Consider the following 17474-nt stretch of genomic DNA (forward strand, 5'->3'; position numbering starts at 1 on the left):
TGAGCAACAACAAAGCCAGTGGAGGTGACCGTATTCCAGCTGAGCTATTCAAAATCTTAAAAGACGATGCAGTAAAAGTGCTACACGCAATTTGCCAGAAAATTTGGAAAACTCAACAGTGGCCACAGGATTGGAAAAGATCAGTTTACATTCCAATTCCAAAGAAAGGCAGTGCCAAAGAATGTTCAAACTATCGCACCATTGCACTCATTTCTCATGCTAGTAAAGTTATGCTTAAAATTCTACAAGCTAGACTCCAGCAGTATGTGGATCGAGAACTACCAGAAGTACAGGCAGGATTTCGAAGAGGCAGAGGAACTAGAGATCAAATTGCTAACATACGCTGCATCATGGAGAAAGCTAGAGAGTTCCAGAAAAACATCTACTTCTGCTTCATTGACTATGCTAAAGCCTTTGATTGTGTGGATCATAACAAACTGTGGCAAGTCCTTAAAGAGATGGGCATACCAGACCATCTTATTTGTCTCTTGAGAAACCTATATGCAGGCCAAGAAGCAACAGTGAGAACTGGACATGGAACCACTGATTGGTTCAAAATTGGAAAAGGAGTCCGGCAAGGCTGTATACTGTCGCCTTGCCTATTTAACTTATATGCAGAGCACATCATGAGAAAGGCAGGGCTAGATGAATCAAAAGTTGGAATTAAGATTGCTGGAAGAAACATCAACAACCTAAGATATGCAGATGATACCACTCTAATGGCAGAAAGTGAAGAGGAACTAAAGAGCCTCTTGTTGCGAGTGAAGAAGGAGAGTACAAAACTTGGGTTGAAACTTAACATTAAGAAAACCAAGATCATGGCATCTGGCCCTCTCAATTCCTGGCAAATAGACGGGGAAGAAATGGAGGTATTGACAGAATTTATTTTCCTCGGCTCCAAGATCACTGCAGATGGGGACTGTAGCCAAGAAATTAAAAGACGCTTGCTCCTGGGGAGGAAAGCCATGGCAAATCTAGACAGCACACTAAAAAGCAGAGACATCACCCTTTCAACAAAAGTGCGTATAGTCAAGGCTATGGTCTTCCCAGTTGCAATGTATGGCAGTGAAAGCTGGACCATAAGAAAGGCTGAGCGCCAAAGAATTGAAGCCTTTGAACTATGGTGCTGGAGAAGACTCCTGCGAGTCCCTTGGACTGCAAGGCGATCAAACCGGTCAGTTTTAGAGGAGATCAACCCTGACTGCTCTTTAGAAGGCCAGATCCTGAAGCTAAAACTGAAATACTTTGGCCACCTAATGAGAAGGAAGGACTCACTGGAGAAGAGCCTAATGCTGGGAAAGATTGAGGGCAATAGAAGAAGGGGACGACAGAGAATGAGGTGGCTGGATGGAGTCACTGAAGCAGTAGGCGTGAGCTTAAATGGACTCCAGAAGATGGTAGAGGACAGGAAGGCCTGGAGGAACATTGTCCATAGGGTCGCGATGGGTCGGACACGACTTCACAACTAACAACAACACTTCTGTTGGAAATCTGGGTTTTTTCTTATTAAAAAAAGAAAAACTGAAAAGATTAAAATAACTTTGGGACCCAAAGGGAAACTTTGCCCAGGGAAATAGATAAGATACATAACCTTGAGAGTTTTGAAGCAACATCTGTGAAAGGCTCTGTGTTCCCTACCTAGGAAAAAAAACTTTTTCTCTCTTTTGGATTTTCTAAGTGTCTAAAATACCAATGTGGAAGAAGACCAGGAACAAAATTTCCTCGTGGATGAATATCAACAAATTCACTCTATGTTCAAAACACTAATTCAAACTCTTACCACAACCAATGAAATACTAAAAAGCTATGGGAAGGAACAAGAAGACAGCCCAGATATGAAAGCCCAAACTATGACTACAACTAAAGTACCATCTATACAAAATACAATAGAAAGAATGAAACATTCAAATACTATGACAGAAGAATCTACTATTCAACAAATATTGACATTTGAAAATCCAGAAAAGACATTGACAATTTGGAAAAAAGAAAAGGTTTCTTATAGAACTCAGAAGGAACTAGAGGATATAGAAAAAGAACAGTTGGATGACAAGATAAATAATTCAGAACAACTACATCGATATGGAAGAATAAAGAGACGACCTACAAGTCCTCTCAAAAAAATAGTAACCGGATGGTTTTGCCAATATCAATTAATATACATGATACCAGGAAACTGGTTCGATGACCAAAAACAAGGACATGGAAGATGATTTGGCAAAGGAAAAAAGCCAGAATAAGACTCAAGAAGAATGGAGTTTCGACCACCTTATTGAAATCTAAAACAGAATGTACTTAAATAATAAGATGTGTATGTTAAACACAAGACATTGTTATAAATTGAGATAAAGGGAAAAAATGATCATTAAAATTTAGCAGTATAAATACTAATAGCTAATTTGAATATTGATTTGTGCATAGAGTTCATGTAAAGGTGAATAATGTAGATAAGCTAAAAACCTATTGTTGAAAGTAATAAAGAGGTCTATAGGGAACGTTAAAAATGAAAATTATTAGTTTAAGCAAGAGATAGCAGATATAAAGAGAAAGAGAAAGTATTAAATACTGAAATAAAAAGAAATTTTGATTACTTCTTAAAAAAACTGAAAACTAGCAAAAAGGAAGGATATATTGTATCCTTAATTTGTTGACATAGGTGAGAAGTTAAGTAGACGGGATGTGTATTTTGAATATTAGATTTTATGAGGAATGGTGATAGATGAATTGGGAGTATATTAAAAATCTTGGGAATGATAAATATCAAATGTTAAATATAAATGTTAGTGGAAATTAAAACTGAAAAATCTATTAGGTCATTGATTGTCTAAAAGATTGTATGTTAAAACAACTAGAATTATCTGTAAACTAAAAACTATGGATATACGTAAGAAAGTTATTTTCTATGTGATTGACAAAACTTGTCTTTTAATTTATAAATAGACAGTATATATGAAGGGGAAAAGAGAGGAAATGTTTATGGTAGCAATCTGAAATCTGTACTAATGATATCTGTATGTAATTGAATTACTACTACTCAGCCACCACGTTGCTTTTCAAATATGTGAATGTAATATTAGAAAATCAATAAAATTTGTAAAATAATAACAACAACTACAATGTCAGAATCCATTTATATCACATTTCATAATTGTATAGGTAGAACAACGTGCTATTTCTGGGGATTCTGCCATCTCTCCGAGGGGGGGGGAGAGGATGGTTACTAAAGCGATTTTCAAACAACAGGGGATGTTTTACTGGGGAAGGGAGGGGGGACAGACAGGTCTGGATTGTATCTTCATTTACAACTGAAAAGGAAAGCAATAACCATAAAACCAAGCAGAGTTCCCTTTCCCATGGAAGGACCTGACACCTAGCAACTGACGACAGCCTGACCAAATGGATGAGGGGAGGGGCTGGAATGGGAATGGTTTATATAGGATTGAAATGTAACTTTTCTCAGATTCCGTCTTGTATTCCCACAATCGATTCCATCCTAGTAAACATTTTCCTTTTGGACTAAACTTGCATCCAAGAGTTCTTATTTCCTAAGATGTGGATTGAGGTGGGTCCTGACAGTAGACGGAATCTGCTTTAAGAGTCAACCTGGAAGGGAAAAACCTTACCGGGGGACTTTGCAACAAATAAAATGTCTGGCGACGAAGCAAGAGAGGAGGGAAGCCCCATGGAGGGGGAGTCTTCCCCCCAAATGGAATCCCAGAGACAATGGGAAGCTGAAGCAGCATATTCCCCTGGGGAAGAAGCGGTGGAGCAGTACGACCGAAAACCCCGGTGGTCGATGGGCGTTGGAAGGAAAAGTGAGTGGGAAAAGGCTTCGGGAGAAACGACCCTGAGGCGTAGTAACCACGAACCGGAATGGAGGCAAGAGATGGAGAGTTCCCTGCACGCCAGCGAGGAGGAGCGGATCCTGGAAAAGGCCATTGATCTGATGAAAGCAACCCTGAGTTCACTGAGGGAGGAGAGAGCTGAAAATCGCAACCGAGGCAGCGCCTGGGGACGCAACTGGAAAGGTAACGGAGGGGATCCAACACCTGAAACCCCGGGGCCATCCAATGGAACAGGAATTGCTGCCTCAGCAGTACCCACCCCCCCCAGAACCACAGATGGGGACCAGGATGAGGAGCGATACCGGCCACGGCGCAGACAACGCTCCAGCCAAAGACTCCCGCCCCTGGAAGTCAAATTCAAGGGGGAGCCATCACGACTGGGATTTTTCCTAACCCAAGTCCTCAGCTACATGGAAGAGTACGGACGGGACATCCCCAGTGACAAAACACGCATCCGAATTGTGCAATCTGCCCTGGACGGGACGGCTGCAGACTGGGTGGTGAACTTGCATGACTCCAACGCCCCAGAACTCAACGACTTCAACCGATTCATGTCATCTTTGAGGCGACGGTTCGAGGATCCTTTGGCTGACCGTAAGGCCCGGGAGAGAATCAAAACGGTGAGGCAGGGCAGGCGAGCAGTGGCTGATTATACCCAAGAATTCCGAGCCATTGCCAGCAAGCTGAACTGGCCAGAAGACATCCTCCTTAGCCACTTCAAAGACGGTCTGAACTACGACCTGTATGATGCTTGCCTGCCTCGAGGAGACCCACCCCACCTCGACGACTGGTACATCCTGGCGGAGGAAGTGGAAATAGACCTACTGAAGAGACACCGCAGAGGAAAACCATGGGGCCGCCTGCCACCCGAGCAAACACGCGAGGGGGAAAAACCACCAGCCACAGCCAAAAAATCAACAAGTTGCTTCAACTGCGGGAGAGAGGGCCACCGTGCTGCAGAATGTCGTTCAAAAGCCCCCCCACGAAAACCAGAGGCATCATCCTCCAAGAAGCCGGGGAAGCCCCAAGGCAACACAAAAGAATCTTCCATGAAGGGGACAGAGGCTGTAGAGTCCACAATTCCTGCCAGGAACTGGGACTGGACTCCGGCCTGCACCGCAGGGACGGTGGACAACTCGGAAGACAGCTCAGAGGGAGAAACATTGGTAAGTGGACCCCTTTCACCCATACTTAAGACAGTGACTATATTAGCTTCCCCTATGCCTGAAGCAGCCAAAATAAAAGCTCTGATAGACTCTGGGTGGATCCGCTGCCTTATCAGCCCAACGCTGGTGGAGAGATTGAGCATCCCAGTGAGGAGGCTAAAACAACCAATCTCTTTTAGTCAATTAAATGGGACAATAGCAGGGGGAGGACCAGCCACCCTAGCCACTTTACCAATCCACCTATCACTGGGGCCCCATGAGGAGGACATAACGTTTATAGTGGCCCCAGGCATGGAATGCCCAATGATCCTAGGACTGGAATGGCTGAAGAAATGGAACCCCGGGATAAACTGGAAGACAGCAGAACTCAATTTCCCAAAGAGGGGGCAGAAGAACTTAGACTCCAAAAGCCCCCCCCCCAACCCAGAGGGAGGAGACAGCAGCAGTGGGGAAAGAGAAGGGATTACCAGAGATACCGGAGGAATACAGGGACCTGACTGAGGTTTTCAGTGAGGAAAGAGCAGATGAGCTTCCCCCCCACCGCCCCACAGACTGCACCATAGAATTCAAACCTGGGGCAAAACTCCCAAAACCCAGGATGTATGCCATGAGCCCAAGGGAAATGGCAGAAATGGAGAGATTCATAAAGAAAAACTTAGAAAGAGGATTTATTGAGCCTGCCAAACCCAAAGTGGCCGCCCCGGTTCTGTTCAGGGAGAAGAAGGATGGGTCCTTTTGTTTGGTTGTGGACTATAGAAATTTGAACACAATTAGTGAATGTAATCTGTACCCCCTTCCCCTAATGAAGGATATGTTATCCCACCTATCGAAAGGAAAGATTTTTACCAAACTAGACCTGAGGGAAGCATACTACCGTATTAGGATTAAGGAAGGAGACGAATGGAAGACTGCATTTAACTGCCCAATGGGGTGCTATCAATTCAAAGTATTGCCATTCGGACTACAAGGGGCCCCTGCAGTCTTTATGCAATTAATTAATGACGTGCTGAGAGAGCACCTATATAAGGGGGTCCTGGTTTACCTCGATGACATCCTTATCTTCACAGAAACCAAAGAGGAACATATCAAACTAGTCAGAGCAGTCCTGAAGAAGTTGCGAGCTGCCCACTTATATGCTAAATTATCGAAGTGTGAATTCCATCAGGAAAAAATCGACTACCTGGGATATCGCATATCTCCAGAGGGCATCGAAATGGACCCTGAGAAGGTCAGGGCAGTACTTGAGTGGGCACCCCCCCGCACACGGAAGCAATTGCAAAGTTTCCTGGGGTTTGCAAACTTCTACCGCCAATTCATCCCCGCATTTGGCCAAATAGCCATGCCCCTCACAAATTTGTTGAAAACGAAGGGGGGGTCACCCATGAAACCCAGCCAGCCTCTGAAATGGTCAATGGAATGTCAAGCAGCATTTGAGAGGCTAAAGAGACTTTTTTCTGCTGAACCTGTCCTAAAACACCCAGATCCCGACAAACCTTTTGTAATACAGGCAGATGCGAGTGATGTAGCGGTAGGAGCCGTACTATTACAAGAAAATGATGGGGGGACATTGCAACCATGCGCATACACATCCAGAAAACTCACAGAAACAGAACAACGCTGGCCAATATGGGAAAAAGAGGCATTCTCGTTGAGGTGGGCATTACAAACATGGCGCCAATTTTTAGAAGGAAATAAAATACCTTTCCAGGTCTGGACAGACCACAAAAATTTGGAAGCACTAAAAACGCCCAGGAAGCTCACTCCTAAGCAAGCCCGCTGGTCCCAACATTTTCACCGATTCAATTTCACTCTCAAACACTTACCGGGGGGAAAGAACTTCCTGGCAGATGCATTATCCCGCATGCCACCTGACTTTAAACCACTTGTACCGGAACAACAACTGGCAGCACCAGTCACCACCAGGGCACAAGAAAAAATGAAGCCGAAGGTAGATAGCCAAACTGGAATAGAATTCAGGAAATCTTTGGAAAGTGATGAAAGGTTCCAGAAAAATAAACATGTGTGCACAATTAAAGATGGACTGCCGTGGGTGGGGGAGAAGCTATATATACCTGCCACACAGATAATCAATTTCATGCAACTGTGCCATGATACAAAATCAGCAGGACACTTTGGCTTTGTAAAAACCTTACACTTAACTAAAAGGCAATTTTGGTGGCCATCTATGAAAAAGGACATAGAAAGCTATGTGGGTAGCTGTCAAATTTGCGCGATGGCCAAAAGACTGCAAGGGAAACCGCCAGGTCTGTTACAACCGGTGGCAAACCCCTCAGCCCCATGGAAAGAAATAGCCATGGATTTTATCGTAGAACTGCCAGAAAGTAATGGAAACACCGTAGTCTGGACTGTCACAGATCTGTTCTCTAAGCAAGTACATTTCATACCTTGCCAAAAAATCCCAACTGCAAAAGCATTAGCAAAACTTTTTGTACAGCATATTTACAGATTGCACGGGGTACCACAACGCATCATATCTGACAGAGGGGTGCAATTTACGTCGGCATTTTGGAAAGAATTTTTATCCCTCTTAGGAACCACCCAAGGACTGTCATCTAGTCACCATCCTCAGACAGACGGAGCTTCTGAAAGACTTAATAATATACTTGAACAATATCTGAGATGCTATATTAATTTTCAGCAGTCCGACTGGACGGACCTACTGCCTTTTGCAGAAGTAGCATATAATAATGCAGTCCACTCAAGCACAGGTTACACTCCTTTTCAAGTAGCTACAGGCCAGAGTTTCAACCCAATACCAGAACTAACCCCAAAAGAACCGGTTATCCCTGATCTGAAGGAATGGATTGCTCAATTACAAAATACATGGCCAATCATTAGGAAAGCGTTGGAAGATGCCAGAAAAGCATACAAGACACAGGCAGACAAAAAAAGAACCGATCCCACACCATTTAGGGTAGGAGAGATGGTATATTTATCCACAAAATACCTGAAATCACTCCAACCCTGTAAAAAACTAGGACCAAAATATATTGGACCTTTTCCAATTAAAAGAATCATAAACCCAGTAACAGTTGAATTAGAACTACCCAAAAATCTTAGACGAATACACCCAACCTTCCACTGCAGTCTATTAAAGAGAGAACAACAATCACCACTACGAGAAAAAATCCCACCACCACCACCCCCCATCATGGTGGAAGGAGAACAACATTTTGAAGTGAAAGAAATCTTAGATTCCAGAAAACACCATGGAACGATACAATATTTAGTGGCATGGAAACACCTCCCCTCCTCAGAAAATGAGTGGGTTAACAAACTCCATGTTAAAGCACCTAAGCTGCTTAAGAGGTTTCATACAGAATATCCAAACAAACCAGGCTAACATTTATATGTTTTCTTTCCCCACAGATGGACTCATCTTTTTTCTGAAAGGAGAGCCGAATGTCAGAATCCATTTATATCACATTTCATAATTGTATAGGTAGAACAACGTGCTACTTCTGGGGATTCTGCCATCTCTCCGAGGGGGGGGGGGAGAGGATGGTTACTAAAGCGATTTTCAAACAACAGGGGATGTTTTACTGGGGAAGGGAGGGGGGACAGACAGGTCTGGATTGTATCTTCATTTACAACTGAAAAGGAAAGCAATAACCATAAAACCAAGCAGAGTTCCCTTTCCCATGGAAGGACCTGACACCTAGCAACTGACGACAGCCTGACCAAATGGATGAGGGGAGGGGCTGGAATGGGAATGGTTTATATAGGATTGAAATGTAACTTTTCTCAGATTCCGTCTTGTATTCCCACAATCGATTCCATCCTAGTAAACATTTTCCTTTTGGACTAAACTTGCATCCAAGATTTCTTATTTCCTAAGATGTGGATTGAGGTGGGTCCTGACATACAACAACAACTATATTAATAATACAACATGCCTTGGACACTTGTTAAACTAATAGATGTATTGGAATGGAATATGCAAAGTGAGAGTAAATTCTCCACTTCCTGCTGTAAGAAAAAGAGTGTGTCCTGGCCTCTCAAGATGCTATAGCTTCCTCCCCTGAGGCAGCTTCACTCATCACAAAAGGCTGCCAAAAAGAAATCCTTAAAAATACCAGCATTACTTTAGTTTTAGGATTTGGTTGAAAAACAGATCATCTTTTAGGACATAGTTATGAAGAAATATTCAAATATTCATTGCCTGGTGACCCCCGAGCAATGGTGATGTCACTGGCTAATCCTTTCAACCCGGAAGTGCCTTAAATGGTCCCTCTGACATGAACAGGACGGGATTGGTTTATTTATTTATCTATTTATAAACAGTTACTTATAAATGGTCTGGGAGGATACATAGTCAAGAAACGCTCTGCAAACTCTGGTAGCGCATGGTCTAATTTCCCAGCATTAAAAAAGTAGCAAGTAACCTTGGTGGAGCAGTGGGCTAATGCCTCCTTAAGTAACACCAGCTGCCTGCAATTAGTGCAGGTTCGCATCCCACCAGGCTCAAGGTTGACTCAGCCTTCCATCCTTCCGAGGTAGGTAAAATGAGGACCCAGATTGTTGGGGGCAATAAGCTAACTTTGTAATAATGCCGCTTGGGGGGGGCAAAGCCCTAATAATACATAGAATACATAGAATGAAGGCTATTGCTAAGCACATTGATTTGTGCTTTAAATTGTAAGCCGCCCTGAGTCTTCGGAGAAGGGCGGGATATAAATGGGATTAAAAAAAAACCTACAAAAATCTATCTTGTTCTCAGCTGGACTATCATTTGTTCATAGTAACCTTCCTGTATGGTAACAGAACAGATCTACTGCAGAACGGAGCAGACTCATGCCACATCATTAGCCTCACCTCCACTCACCTTCTTCATCAAACATGCAGTCATGTTGAGATTATCCATTTCAACAGCTAGATGTAAAGGTGTCCGTCCACTCTGCCGTTCTGCTGCATTCACATTCGCTCCTTTCTCAACTAGCAATTCAAGACAGGCTGGTTTTGCGTACTTCACAGCAAGATGTACAGGAAAAAGACCTGAAGCAACAGCAGTAAATATAATTGAATAATGAGACTATAGCTCTTGCAGCAGGACTGGGAGGTTCATCCTATAAGCCCAAACCAGGGCTGAAGCATCAAGTATGATAAAGGATTTAATAATATTCTCACCTCCTCTTCCTCAGCCCTGCCTCTCACAGCCACCCCCTCCTTCAACATCCAATTTGATTTCAATGGTCCTGTGACAAAAGACTCAGAATTCTTACAATTTCCATATTACTCACCAAGATAGTTAGGTATCTCAAGAAGTGAGAGAATCTGGGGATCCAAATGACAGAGAAGAATCTTCAACATCACTGCATCATCCAAATGTACAGCCAAATGTACAACTGAGTTACCATATCGATCCAGTAAAGTGGGATCTGCTCCAGCCTGAAGTAAGAAAGCAGCCACCCTGGGCTGATGGGTGATCACAGCCAGATGTAACGGTGTCTAGGAAAAACAGGTCACAACCAAGTTCCATCAAAAGAGCTAACAGGATCAATAGATTTTCTCGAAAGAGAATTTCTACTTGTATTTACAATATATTTTCAACAACATATTTACCTATATGCACAATCCAGAAATCAAATTACAGAGCTTTACAGATAGTCCCTGACTTACAACAGTTCATTCAGTGACAGTTCAAAATAACAATGGCACTGAAAAAAGTGACTTATGACCATTTTTCACACTTACAACCATTGCAGCTTCCCCATGGTAACATGATCAAAATTTGTGTGCTGGGCAACTGACTCATGACAGTTGCAGTGTCCCGGGCTCATGTGATCACCTTTTGTGACCTTCTGACAAGCAAAATCAATGGGGAAGCCAGATTTACTTAACAACCATGTTACTAAATAACTTCAGTGATTCACTTAACAACTGGGGCAACAAAAGTCATAAAATGGGGCAAAATTCACAACAAACGTTTTACTTAGCAACAGGAATGTTGGACTCTATTGTAGTTGTAAGTCAGAGACTACCTGTACTTAGCACGTTTTCCCGAAAATAAGACCCAACCAGAAAATAAGCCTTAGCATGATTTTTACCCATACGCCTAGTATAAGCCCTCCATCCCACCGTCTGGTTGGTCACAGCCGCAACACGGCAGGAAAGCACGCGTTGCACCAGTGCCACCATGAGTTGAGGTGAGGCAAGTGGGGATGAAGCTGCTCCATGCTCCCCACACCCGCTTACTTCAGGGCCCCCACAGCCAGGCCATGCATGCCCTGCTACCTGCCTCACCTCACAATGGCAGCACTGGTGGCAGCAGTAGCCCCATCCATCAGGAAGCCATCCACTTGCCTGATTGCTCGTGGTCACAACGGGGCAGATCGCACGTCTCACTGGTAATGCTGCCATGAGGTTAGGTGAGGCAGGTGGGATGGAGCTACCCTACAAATCCCATACTAGCTTACCTCAGGGCCCCAGCAGCTAGGCCATTCCCCGCTTATCAACCTCCCCCACCTGTTCAATGATCTGGCTGCCCATCTGTCTCTTCCCTTTCACTTGCCTCCTGAGCCGGACTGTCATACTGTGGAGGATGGACAGGGGAGGCTGTCACCTTACCCGGTCCCCTCTGCCATTTTGGAACCAGGGGCAGTGACAGCAAAATGACTCCACTGTCACTGTGCAACAGTTGCATTCAGCACTAGAGGCTTCAGTCTCCACTGGCCCTGCCCTGCCCTGTGGCGGCCCCTCTTCCTGCTCCACCTGCCACTTGGGTCCTGCCTGTATTGTATGGCTTCAATGGCAGCAGCTCTGGGGGCTGGTGGTAGGCCCTCTGCATTGTCCTAGCACTGGCAGTTTCAGCCACCGGCCCCCTTCGCAGCTCTACCCACACAGACACCTGCCAGATACCTGCCGAAGCTGCTCACCCACTTCCTCCCACCATCTGGTTGCCTGCAGCTACAATGGCTTACAGGGCTTCCCAGGGCAGATGCTCAGGAGGCGAGGGCAGTGGCAGTGGAATGTGCCTTCAGGCAAGGAGAGCGGTGCAGACAGGCGGGGTCAGTCGAAGGACTGGGCAGTGCAAGCCTCCCCTGCCACCTCCCTTTGCCTGCCAGACACCCAGTTGTGGGCTAAGGGGGCCAGTGGCCAAAACCGCCAACCCAGGGACAATGCAGGGAGCCTACCACCGGCCTCCAGAGCTGCCACCACTGAAACCATGCAATACAGGTGGCGAACAGGGAGCAGAGTGCCACAGCACCGCAGGATCCTAGTGGTGGGTGGAAGAGGAGGCGGATGCCATCGGACAGATAATATGCAGGGAGGGGTGGGTGGGGCCAGCAGGGACCAAAGAAAGCCCCTTCAGCGGGGGATGCAGCTGTTGCACAGCAGAGACCTTTTGCCATCACTCCCTCCTGGCTCCAAAATGGTGGAGGGGGACCAGGTAAGATGACTGAGCCTCCCCCACCCATCCTCCATAGCATAGCAGTCCGGCTCAGGAGGGGAGTGAAAGGGAAGAGGCAGGCAGGCAGCCAGATCAATGAATGGGTGGGGGGAGGTCACTGAAGAGGGAGTGGCCTGACTGCGGGGACCCTGAGATAAGCAGCCCACCTCATGGTGGCTGCACTGGTGCAATGCACGCTCTCCTGTCCTATTGTGGCAGCGCGTAACCAAATAGTGGGATGGAGTAGACAGGTTCTTAACTAGGGCTTAATTTTGGGGTAGGGCGTATATTAGGTAAGCAACCAGATGGTGGGATGGAGTGGGTGGCAGCTGCAAAATACGACATTCCCCCAAAGGCCTTAATGGGTCTTTTTGTCCCCCCCCAAAATATAAGACTAGTCTTATTTTCAGGGAAACGTGGTATGTTCAAGTGAATTCAACTACACCTCCTGATCATATCTTCCCTATGTGCATGCACATCCTTCTCTCACCACAAATGTGTTACCTCTGAATTTGAGACACTACCTATTATACCTGCTGTAAGTGATTTGTGATGTTGATGACCTGTTGATTAGGAATGCTTACAGCCACCTGGACCAGTTGCATAATCACAGCTGTCTGCTCATGAATAATAGCTAAATGCAAAGGCCTGTGGGAGGAAAATATGGATTTAAGAACAAGATGTAGTGGCTCATTGTAACAGTAATACTAGTCAACAACCAGAAATGAGAATTGCAACCCCTAAAACCTCTTCCAATTTGCCCACAAACTATGGCTGGCATCTTCAGAGGTGAGTGCTCTGCTCTAGAGTTCCCTAAGCATGCTTGGCAGTTCCAGATAAGAGCAGAAACTAACTGAGCTCTTCTTGTGTTTGTAACAGAACTAATTGGATCATGTCATCATAATTCTGATTCTGATTGATTTTTGAATTTGTAATTAGTCTGATCTGAAGAAGTTCGGAAGGAGCAAATTTTTCTTTGAACACATTGCTGTAGATTATATATGGTGTTGGTTAATTAAGTAGTGTTTTATTTTGGTGTGTTGTAAAGGGATGGAAATCAAATTCTGTTTAACCTTTAGACTCTTCTACTACATGTACTATTAGTTCTCGATTAAAAGAACATGAAAGATATAGTTGGAACTTGAAAAATCTGTGGTAGCATTGCTACATAATAGGCACAAAATTTATTGTAAACACACAAATGCTAGCAGTCATGTAAAATCATCACGGACAACTATGTAGAGAAGTTACTGAGATTGATAAACATCCCAATAACTGTCACAAGAAAGGAGAGAGTTTTATACCATTTATTTTTTTATTTACCATTAATTGTTATAACAATTTTTCCTTAGACTGTAGCTTTGTGTTCAATTTGCTTTTTTTCCAAATAGAAATGACACTTGTTCCAAGGTTATTACTTTTTTAAAATTTTGCCTCCATTTTATCATGCAATGTTTTATTTGTTCTGTCTCCATTTAACAGCTCAGTAGCAATTTACAGAAATGTGGAAAAAAAGAACACCTCACGTAGGGCTTTTTTTTCTCTTTTAACATATGTGGGCATTCGAGTATTTATCTTCATTCTACAGTTAGTTCTCAACTTACAACTATTCATTTAGTGAACATCTAAAATTATAACAGCACTGAAAAAAGTGACATGACCATTTTTCACAAGATCATTGCACATCCCCAGAGACACATGATCAAAATTCAGACATTTGGCAACTGACTCATATTTATGATAGTTGCATTGTCCTGGGTCAGGTGACCAATCTTTGTGACCTTGACAAGCAAAATCAATGGGGAAGGCAGATTCACTTAACAGCCACATTACCAACTTAACAACTGCACTGATTCACTTAACAACTGACGTCATAAAAAGGACCAAAATTCACTTAACTGTCTCACTTAGCAACAGAAATTTTGAGCTCAATTGTGATCATAAGTTGAGGACTACCTGTATATAGAAGAAATGCAATTGAACAAATAATTGTGAAAAATGTACTTTGAAATAATTTATTCAAATAAAATTAACAGATACACCATTTCCTTCTGTGCAAAAAATAAGTACACTCTTGGCTTTAATACCTGGTATGGCCTCTTTGGGAAGAAACAACTATATGTTTCATTTCTGTTATCAACTGGGAGGGATTTTTCCCCCATTTCTCCATGCAGAATGTTTTCAACTGTGTAATGATTTATACATAGTCATTTAATATCATCCCACATTTTGATGGAATTTAGATCAGGGCTTTGTTTTGGCTGTTTCAGAAACCTCTATTTCTTTTCCCCACTAGCCATTCCCCTACCCATGGATTTACTGAAATGTTCAGGGTCATTGTCATATTGTAAGGTTCACTTCTGGTTGCACTTCAATCTTCTAGCAGATAGTACACCCTCCGGTACAATGAAAAGTCTATGATGGTGAATTATACAGGCTCAGATGCAGCAAGACAGCCCCCAATCCTAACATTTCCACCACCATACTTTACTGCTGGTATCAGGTTCTTCTGATGAAGAGTTTTTTTTCCCAAATTTGTCTTCTGGTATTTCTGGTATAATTCTCTTTTTATCTCAATTGTTCAAATGAACAAATTTACCTCGGTTCTTTTGTCCTATCATGCAATATAGATAGCTTTATAGATATATTTTGGGCAGCTTCTTTTTAATGGTAGCTTCGTGCAGTTTGACATCTATAGAAGCTACCAATAGATCACTTGATGAAATTCTGGCATTCTCAGAGACTTCTTTCAGCATTTTGCCTTTTGCTTTCAGGCTGAACTTGTCGAGAAACCTAACCTTGGGCAAGTTAGCAGTTGTTTAAAATCTCTACTTGTAGAGGATCTTTCAGATAGAGGAAATACTGAGGTCCAATTGTTTAGCAATCACATATGAAGCTAAATATACATGTCCCAGGCTAATGTTGCAGGATCCTATCTGAGTTGGTCACTGAACCAAAGGTTTATTCTTCCAAGCTTTCAGGCTCATGCCCATCCTCAGGGAACTTCTCTCTCTCCAAAATATGTGCACTTGGCTGTTTTACATATTGTATTTATATCATTCCTGCTTGTGTGTAGCTTTTGGTTGTTAATTAGGGTATTGAGAGCTGGCGATTAAGTCATTATTGTTTGGCAATCTTTTAAAATACCTTCCCATGCTGTTCTGACCCAAGTCATGCTGGCAAAGCAGAGATTGTTATAAGAGCCTTGATGGACCAGTGGGCTAATGCCTTCTTAAGTAACACCAGCTGCCTGCAATTAGTGCAGGTTCGCATCCCACCAGGCTCAAGGTTGACTCAGCCTTCCATCCTTCCGAGGTAGGTAAAATGAGAACCCAGATTGTTGGGGGCAATAAGTTGACTTTGTAATAATGCCGCTTGGGGGGACCCGAAAGACCTAATAAGCAGGCATATACATAGAATGAAGGCTATTGCTAAGTACATTGATTTGTGCTTAGATTGTAAGCCGCCCTGAGTCTTCGGAGAAGGGCGGGATATAAATGGGATTAAAATAAAAAATAAAAAAATCTTATGATCAACATTCATAAGGATATTCATGTACATAATCAAGGTTCTTTCAGGTCCTTCCCTCTTTTGTATATTAATGTTATATATGCCTTTTCCTATGTCTTTGGTATTGTTTTTCTTGGTTTAATTTCATTCATCATCTTTAATAGTAGGTCCACCAGTTCCTTATCTACCCTTTTTGTTATATAGGGCTGTCAGCCCATCTGGATCTGGTGCTTTACCATTTTCATTTTTTTCATTGCTTGTTATAGATTTCTTTCATATTGTCTATCATCTAGATACTCTATGTTTTTTATTTAAATTTTCAAAATTCCTTCAATTTTACACCTGTAGTATAGTCCCTTTAGAAAAAAGATGTTCTTTTATTTCTTATCTTATACATAGCAATTTGTTGCCTTTTTATCACTTAATTCTTACTAACAGAGATGAAATGGCAGAGGAGGTTGAAGTTGTAGGAACTTTTCGGTAGAGTGAGCATGTCATATGGGAATTCAACATTATGGAGGCACAAGAAATAGAACAAAGTCAAACAAGTATCTTAGACTTTAAGATAGCTGATTTCAATAAACTTTAAAGAGAGCTTAGGAAGGATTCCATGGATGAAAATCTTAAAGAGGAAAAGTAATCAAGAAACTTAGAAAACTCTGAAAAGTAAGATTATAAAAGCCCTGTCTACCACAATACCACTGAGAAAGAAAAATAACACTCAGAGGAAACCAGCATGGATGTATAAAGTACTCTCTGATAAAGTGAAAGATAAAAAGGACAAGTATAAAAATATGCAAAAGAGGGACACATAGGTAAAGCAGAGTACCAGCAAATAGCCCAAATCTGCAAAGATGAAGTTAAGAAAGCTAAAGCTTAGGATGAACTAAAACTTATAACAAATGTCAAAGACAATAAAAAAACTTTATTTCAACATGTAAAAAGCAAGGAAAAGGTAAAGGATATGATTGGTATATTTGTGGGAAAAGTTAGCAAGGAGATAACAGGTAGCAGGGAGAAAGCTAAATTATTTAATTCATTCTTTGCAAAAAATAGTCCAACTTATCAAAAGGAGCACCATGGAAGACAGATAAACAAAATAAGTCAAAATAGGCAAGAAAATGGCAAGAGAATATCTAGCCCCTCTAGACAACTTCAAATCACCAGGACCAGAATAGATTACATTTCAGGGCTCTGAAGGAGTTGGCAGATGTGACCTTTCAATCACTGAACCATATATTTCAAAGATCCTGGAGCACCAGAAAACTACCAGACAGCTGGAAAAGAGCTTGATGTGGTTCCAATCTTCAAAAAGGAGAAAAAATGATTCCAGGAAACTATAGTCCAATCCCCCTTCATGGATTACTGCCTTGTCGTGGCGAAGGGGCTTGCGTAATTCAATGAAGCTATGAGCTATGCCGTGCAGGGCCACCCAAGACGGACAGGTCATAGCAGAGAGTTCTGACAAAACGTGATCCACTGGAGAAGGAAATGGCAACCCACTCCAGTATCTTTGCCATGAAAACCCTATGGACAGTACCA

At 42.8% G+C, this 17474-nt stretch overlaps 1 protein-coding gene across 4 annotated transcripts in view; it reads right to left on the reverse strand.

The window, feature by feature from the left end:
* The window catches only part of NFKB2 (nuclear factor kappa B subunit 2), a 109039-nt gene that overhangs the window by 7579 nt on the left and 83986 nt on the right, over positions 1-17474 (reverse strand). For all 4 annotated transcript variants that reach the window (XM_083364628.1, XM_083364627.1, XM_083364626.1 and 1 more), the window contains 3 exons: positions 12956-13070; positions 10273-10480; positions 9858-10027 (listed from right to left, as the gene is read on the reverse strand). In XM_083364628.1, coding sequence (XP_083220754.1) covers positions 9858-10027; positions 10273-10480; positions 12956-13070 — 493 coding nt within the window. The remainder of the gene's footprint in view (positions 1-9857; positions 10028-10272; positions 10481-12955; positions 13071-17474) is intronic.

The sequence above is a fragment of the Vipera ursinii genome, assembly GCF_947247035.1.
Source record: "Vipera ursinii genome assembly, chromosome: 5".
In the NCBI taxonomy this organism is placed as follows: Eukaryota; Metazoa; Chordata; class Lepidosauria; order Squamata; family Viperidae; genus Vipera; species Vipera ursinii.